The sequence below is a fragment of the Larus michahellis genome, chromosome 7 (genome assembly GCF_964199755.1).
Source record: "Larus michahellis chromosome 7, bLarMic1.1, whole genome shotgun sequence".
Taxonomy (NCBI): domain Eukaryota; kingdom Metazoa; phylum Chordata; class Aves; order Charadriiformes; family Laridae; genus Larus; species Larus michahellis.
In genome coordinates, this window is record NC_133902.1 from 59,965,575 (window position 1) to 59,972,716 (window position 7,142).

The window sequence follows — 7,142 nt, forward strand, 5'->3', positions numbered from 1 at the left end:
TGGTTTCTCCCATGCGTTTCACAACGCAATCTGCGTGTTCCATGCCGGCGATGGGCAGCGCAGTAATGATGGCTCGTGCCCATGCACCTCCCTCCCACAGAGGCAGAGAGCAGCACACGGGAGCTGCCGCAGGGCCACGCGCCAGGTGGGAAACGCGGTAAGAAAATCAACAGCAGGTTGCCACAGAAGGAGCAAAATACATTAAGTGTTTGTTTAATTTTTTTTAATGGATCTGTTAAGTCAGTTCCCAATACTTTTGAGTTTGTGTTCTGAAAACTTTCAAGTAATTGCATTTTACCACAGAATGCTTATGGAAAGCCATGGGCAAATATTTGTGGGCGTTTACATTAGAACATAGGAGGAGGTTGTGCTGGGGTGGCCGTGTGGCTCTTGGGTGGGAGCAGAGCAGTGCCAGGTGCTTTCCTTTGGCCAACAGCAGCTTCCCAGTGTAACTCAAATAACAGTCCCGGCAGCCCCCGCTGCTGCGGGTGTTTCCCAGAGGGAACGCGGGCTGCCTTGGCCAGCGTTTCCCACGGCCAGCTCGTTCCCCTGTGTTGGTCCCAGGTCCCTCCTGGGACCCTGTTCAGGGGCACACGGAGCTGCCTTACGCCAGCAACTGTTTCTCTGAAGACTTGCCTACAGAAGCCCAGTGCCGCTGTCATTGATGCTCAAGAAAGGAGGGGGACCTTGGGGGCTAGTTTTGGTGTGTAAAGGCAAAAAAACCCCCATGTTCAATCAGAAAGAAGCTTTTTTCCCAACAGCAGAATTCCTTTGGGATCCTGGCAGACCGACATACCAGAAACTCACATTTGCATAGGTCCAGCCGCACATACAATTAATAGATTTTCCTATAGAGGGGAAGAAATCTGAAGGCTTCTTGGCACTCAATGGGAGTAAGAAATTGCATTGTGTAAGTGCCGATTGCTTTCCATAGTAGTCTTTGACAAGCTGACGGCATGTAATTTCAAGTCTAATACTCGCTTTATCCATGGGATAAAAAAGAATTAACTAAAATCTTAGCACTAGTGTGTGTTCGTTAAGATAGAGCTGAGTCCACTTTCAAGGACTTAAAGGCAAATTAGTTTTAAAAGTCTATAAAGGAATTTGGATTTGAAAGAGTTGTGGAAGTCAAGTACGCTATCTCTACAAAGAAGGGCACGTGAATGAGAAAGGGGATGGTCTGGGGTCGGTGGTAGATCAGGAATGGGGTTCTTCTGTTAGCTACATCTTTCAGGTATTAAAAGGAGGAAAAAAAAGAAAGCACTGGCGAAATAGATGGGTTCTCCGACATTCTTAAATGTCACTGAAAAACCCCGGGTATTGATGGTTGCCTGCACTGTTACTGCAAATGGATGGTGTTTGGTATTTCTGCTCCTCCTGCCGCCCATGCCTTGCCAAAGCCTTCGGTGGTATTTCTGGAAAATGTGTTTGAGCTTTGAGATGAGCCTTTGAAACCATCCGGCAGTTTGGCTTTATATATGGAATAATCAGTCCTGTATGTTTACTGATTGCTGTGGCCAGGAGCCAGCAGCGAGTGTTAACTCGGCCCTTTAGACTGGAACCGTGTCGGTGTCACCGCCGGTGGCCCAGGGGCAGGACAGCGGCCGTGTCGGTCCACCTCCTCCAGAGGAGTTAATAGCACGGCGCTGGTGTCCTGTGCCTGTCAGCCATACTGTGGCGCGGGGCTGTGTGGCATAACGCTCGGGGACAGTGTGGGTTGTGGTTCCCCTGCTGTCCCTCGGCCGCTTGCTGAGGCCTTTCCGAGGGCTGTACCCTCTACCTGCGTTCTTTGTCTTGCAAAGGAGCTGACGGGATGCTCTCCCTCTTGTGTCCTCAGCTGATGAGCGCCATTCAGAAGGGGCACGTGTCGGGGAGCCGGCTGGCGGTGCTGATGAAGACTGCGGAGGAGAACCTGCGCCAGAGGGGGGTGATCTCGGTGGACCGCAGCGGCGGGGGGCTGTGAGCTCAAGCACAAGCTCTGCTGGCGGACACCCGGCTGCCTCCCTGCTGCAAAACATTCCAGTGCTCCTGAGTGTCCTCGCTTGGTCAAGGCGACCAGTGTCTGTCCAGTGGTGTAGCTCTTACAAAAATCCATCGGTGCATTTGTTTTCACTATTAATGGTTTTCTGTACAGCTCTCAATACTCCAGTCGTGGCCTTTTGGATTGGGTGTTCTTTAGGCACAGGCGTTTATTAACAGGAGGTCAGGAACATGGTCTAGAAAGAAGTGGGTGCACACACAAGCACGTGTGCGCGTCCTGCCGCCTTCGTTACCTTTTCTGTCACCCTTACCTTCAGAGAAAACTGCTCAGACGGTGAATCCTGCCTTTAAATGCGTTGCAGCGAGTTTTGCAAATATGCATTTAGTGTTTCAAAGCTGCTGATCCGTCCCCTGCGACAAAGAGCAAGAGAGGGGAGGCCGATGTCCTGGGTTGGGGACAGTGTCACACGGGGCTGCCACTTCCCGAGGTGGCGATGACGGGAAGAGCTGGCTGGGCTCGCTCTCTGGAGCGCCCTGTCATTGCAGTGCTACCAGGGCTTGGCCGGGCAAAAATAGCAGCAGCGTGAGGCGGGAGAACTGCAAGACATCTTGATTAATCACCCGAGCTGCTAATTTGGTTAAAAGCTAGGGGACAGCTTTCCTTGCTCCCGTATTAATAAAAGTAAGCTTCCTTTAATAAATAGCATTGTCTAGCAGGTGGTGTTTTATGCTGTAAAGTGCTTCATACTGTTTCCAGTTTTGGACAAAACCACGGATGATAGGTAGAATATGGCAGGATTTGATAGCATGAGTCTTAATTGTTTATTTCAAAATTCTCAAACACAAAGTGAAACAATGAAATTCGGTTTGCATTCCACTAACTTTTCTAGAAAAGTGAAAGGGCTATTTTTCAGCAGATTAATGAAAAAAAAGATTTTTTTTAAAAAAAAAAAGGACCACTTGAGCTGTTTTCGTGGATCTGGCTGTTTGCCTTTCTGCCGTCGGATTGCCTGGGTTCCAGGTCAGAGGGAAGATTTCTGCCTAACGTAGAACAAGGAGGGGGAAAGCATGAGAATGCTCTATTGATTAATTTGTCGTTCTGTTATAGTCTTTGAGCATAAATACCAGTTTACAACTCAAAACAAGCTTCAGTCCAAGGTGTCAGAATTTCTACTTGTGTAAAATCTGATAGATTTTAACCGCTGTCGCCACTTTCACTAATGGAAAATACCGGAACAGTAATGAACAGGAAAGATTACTTTGGTATTTTAAAAGGGAAAATGATTACATACACAAAACGGTGATGCTGAGGGGTGTTAGTGTGTAGCATAGGAAGTACAGATGTTGCGTTTGGCTGGAGAGGCAGAGTCCTTTAAAAAAAAAAAATTAAAAATTCAGGTGTTTACAAATAGCGGATACAAAAAAGAAAGGGGGGGGAGGGGGCAGGCCTCATTTAAAGTTCAGTAAATGGTTGTATTTCCGTCAGTGCAAACAATGGGTGAAATCTGGAGGGTAGGAGGCGGTCTCGGGTAAAATGCCTTTCAGATGGTTTCTGCATGTTCAGGGGTTCTTTTGGCGCTGCCTTGTACCCAGATGCAGATACGGGGGGGGTTACGGCTTTTTGCTGGGAGCCGTGTGCCAGCGAGGCACAGTCCGTGCGAGCGAGGAGCTGGCACGTTTGACAACCCAAGAATTTATGTGTGAACAAAGGGGTTTGTTTCTCCGGTCTGGTAAAGTTTTCCTTTTGAAATGTGTTCGGGTATATTCCAGTAAATTATGTGAATGTTTGGCACAACTTCATATTTCCAAAACCCTTTCCAAATAAGAGCACAATAACAGGTTTTACATACAGTGCAGAACTGGGGGGAAATGAATGTACAATACACAGGTTATTCTGGTTCAGCGAGCAAGGGAAGGAGGGAAGGGGGTTAGGATTCTACCGATAACAATAATTTAAGGAAAATAAAAAGAAAATAAGAATAATGAGACCTTTTCCAGGCCACATAAAGAAAAATATTTACAATGTTTAACATCTTTTCTATGGTTTAAAGAAAAATTCTTCTCCACTTCCCAATAAATGGCACTGTTAAGAATTAATAATAAGAGTTACCTGTAAAGCCAGGATTTCCTGCTTTGTACCCAAAGTGTACTCTGTGTTCTCTTGTTTCAGTAACAGTGCATACAGAACGTGACTTTGGGATTGTCTTGGCTGTGTGTGTGTCTCCGATAGGAATTTGCTTTGCATCTTCGGCACTTCAATGTCGTGCTTCTCTGCTCCTTTGTACGGCACAGCCAGGGCTCCCGCGGCTGCCCTGGGTGACAGGAGAAGGTTGCATGTGTGGCTGAAAACTGCTGAATCTCTACAGGAGAAAACCTAGAAGTATTTATTTATCACCTCGCATTTGTTTCCAGGAGTGGTGGCTTTGTGCTTTGTTTTTTTTCGTGTGAATGTACTGTAGAAAGAGTTGTGAAATGTCACTGTCTTGCATTGTTCTCATCTAGGTGGAGAAACAGTAAAGTGGTTTTTTTTTTTCCTTTTCTTTTCTTTTTCCTTTTTCTTTTTTTTTTTTGAGGTGGGAGTTGGATTTCTGGATGGGGAGGGGGTTTATTTTGTGTTTTAAATAAAGCGCACGCCTGGGAGGGGGTGTGCGCCTGTACGTGCCGTGTGTTTATACAGAGGTGTGTATAAGATAGGTGTGGGTGTGCGCACACACAGACCCGCAGCGCGTTTCACACGGGGCGCTCCGGCGTTTGGTTCGGTTACTGCTGTAGACTGAACTGGTAAATACTGTGTTTGAGGCTGGGTTGTCATTTTTATAACTGTCTTGGTGTTTTACTGCCGTTATTTATTACTTTTGATATACAGAATGAGCCGCATGCATTTATAGAGCAATAAGAGGATGTATTTAATGTGCCTTGTTTTTAACTGAGTAAGGACTGAAAGCATGAATCAATAAAACTGATTAAAAACAGTCCCTTCGCTGGCAGTTTGTTATGGCAGTTACAAAAATAACTTTGATTAGCCTCGAAAAAGTTTATTTTTAAAGGAAAAATGTGGGGATAGATGCTTCTTAGTAAACGTGACATAGTTTTGTGCACGCTTTCCCATTTCAGCTGAGGATTTAGCCCTTGGTAGCTCAGAGGCGAAGCTGAGGAGTTAATGCCGCACTTGGCATTCTCGGGCGGTAGGAGCCGGAGCTGCCAGGCAGGGTAAGGCGTGCTGGAATTACAGCCAGCCCATTGGCCTGGGCTGGGGGGGAAATGCCAGGCGCAAGCGTTCCTTTGCACACTGATGAATCTTATCCTAACTAAAATCAATAGAAATGAACGGCAGAGATTTCATAATCCATTTTGATCATTTTACTTGTCAAGTTAGTCCAGGGTTGCCATGTGTTGATAAATGTTCTGACGGAAAAAATGCTATATATTTTCATTGTCAGTAAATCAGTAAAGCTGTTATCAGTTTTAACGCAATTTTTATAATCTCCATATCGTTTTATAGGCTTTAATTTACACTGGTAATAGGGATATTCCACAACTGCGATGTAGCTGTGCCGAGTCCAGGGGTTGTGTACGTGCGGCCAGGTTAGCTCCCCTCTGTGTGTGTCCCCCCGAAATAAACCACGCCGATACCTCCAGAGTGTAATTACAAAGATTGTGAATTGTATCTCATCTGTGGTGGGTAAGTAATATGTCAGAAAATGTTTGCTAGTCCCAAATGTTTTGCAGCACTAGAATCGCCTTGGGGTCGTGATCCTGGATGTGCCGCTGGAGGCAGAACGGCAATGCAGAAGAGTTTTTGGGGAGTGGTGTTTTGGGGCTGGGCTCCCCAGCTTTGCACCGTTTCTCCGCTGAATGGTCAAAATTTCAGATTTATTGCGACTTGTGTTCACTTGTGCTCTGCAGCCTGTTGTAGAAATATGATAGGGAATATCATAGCAGCATTAATATTTCAGCGTTGATGCCTAAGCTGGGTGTTTCCCGTGTCAGATATGAACTGATTGCATCTGCTGGGGAGAGAAAACCGCCTTCGCTGGGGAGGGATCTTTGCTGCTCGGTGAGCCTTGTTTCTCCGCACTGGAGGAGAAGAGGGGGTTTCAGGTTTGTAGGTGTGCTCAGCCTCAAGGTTTTAGTCCCCGCTCCCCGATTTGAGCAGCCCCCCTGGTTTTGGCATGCCCGTACGCTGGCGGGAGCGTGTGCTGGAGGTGCCAGCCCACCATTCCCACTGGGAATCCGTACTCCCTGCCCTCAGAAGGTGCTGCTGGTGCCGGGATAATCTCCCCTCTTCTTATTTTGCAAATAAAGGCAGAGATTAAATTTTGCTCCCCTGAGCAAGCCTTTACCTTGCTCAGTTTTCTCCCAGCCCTTCTGCAAGGGCTGCCACGGATGGTCGATTGTCCGGTTGGATACGAGCAGGGGCACTGGCTTCTGTAAAATTTGGGGAAGTTCTAACTGAATAGTTCAATGTGTATATTTAACTGAACTTGCTCCTCAGCGACTGCCAGCCCTGACCACTGGGCTTTGTCTGCCTCCTCCGGCCCGGCGCAGCCCGGGAGGGCTCCGTGCAGGGGCTGTGCTGAACCCCGCGGGTTTGGGGGTTTCTTTGTGCCGTGATGCTCGGAGCTGGGGGGGCTCTGCCTCAGGCTGGGGGTCTGGCACTGCTGCTCCTCCCCAGGCTTCACGCAGCTCACTGCGGCAAACTTGGTGCTGTCCTACCCCCGTACCCTCCTCTGTTTGTCCAAGGGATGTAAATGTAATTAGGCTGATGGGCAAAGCTGAGGCGGAGTGAAGGGAGCTGGGTGGCTGTAACCCTCACAAAGCAGCCTGCGCCCCCCCGCCCCGAATAAACAGCACCTCGCTGCCTTCCATTTGCTCTCCTCTGAATTGTTGCTCAGTTTATTTTACTGAAGCGCACGGCTTCTTTTTTATTATTATTATTTTTTGCATATCTACAATTAACTGATTTGCAATTCATTTTTATGCAAGCTGAGTTTTTCCTGTCCAAGTCAAGAAGCTGTAAATCTTAGATCTATTGAAGTGACAGTGAAATATATTTCATTTTTCCCCATGAATCATTTGCCATCCTTATTGCAGAAAAATGGCAAAATTATGGTGTACCATGTTTTCATAAATTACTGCTTTTCTCCCCCCCCCCTCCCCCC

General features: G+C 47.2%; 1 protein-coding gene across 3 annotated transcripts in view; it reads left to right on the plus strand.

Annotated features, from left to right (window-relative positions):
- Nucleotides 1-4,952, plus strand: part of GPD2 (glycerol-3-phosphate dehydrogenase 2) — a 63,159-nt gene extending 58,207 nt beyond the window's left edge. For all 3 annotated transcript variants that reach the window (XM_074594277.1, XM_074594279.1, XM_074594278.1), the window contains exon 17: nt 1,838-4,952. In XM_074594277.1, coding sequence (XP_074450378.1) covers nt 1,838-1,963 — 126 coding nt within the window. In that variant the 3' untranslated portion in view covers nt 1,964-4,952. The remainder of the gene's footprint in view (nt 1-1,837) is intronic.
- Nucleotides 4,953-7,142: the final 2,190 nt, after the last annotated feature.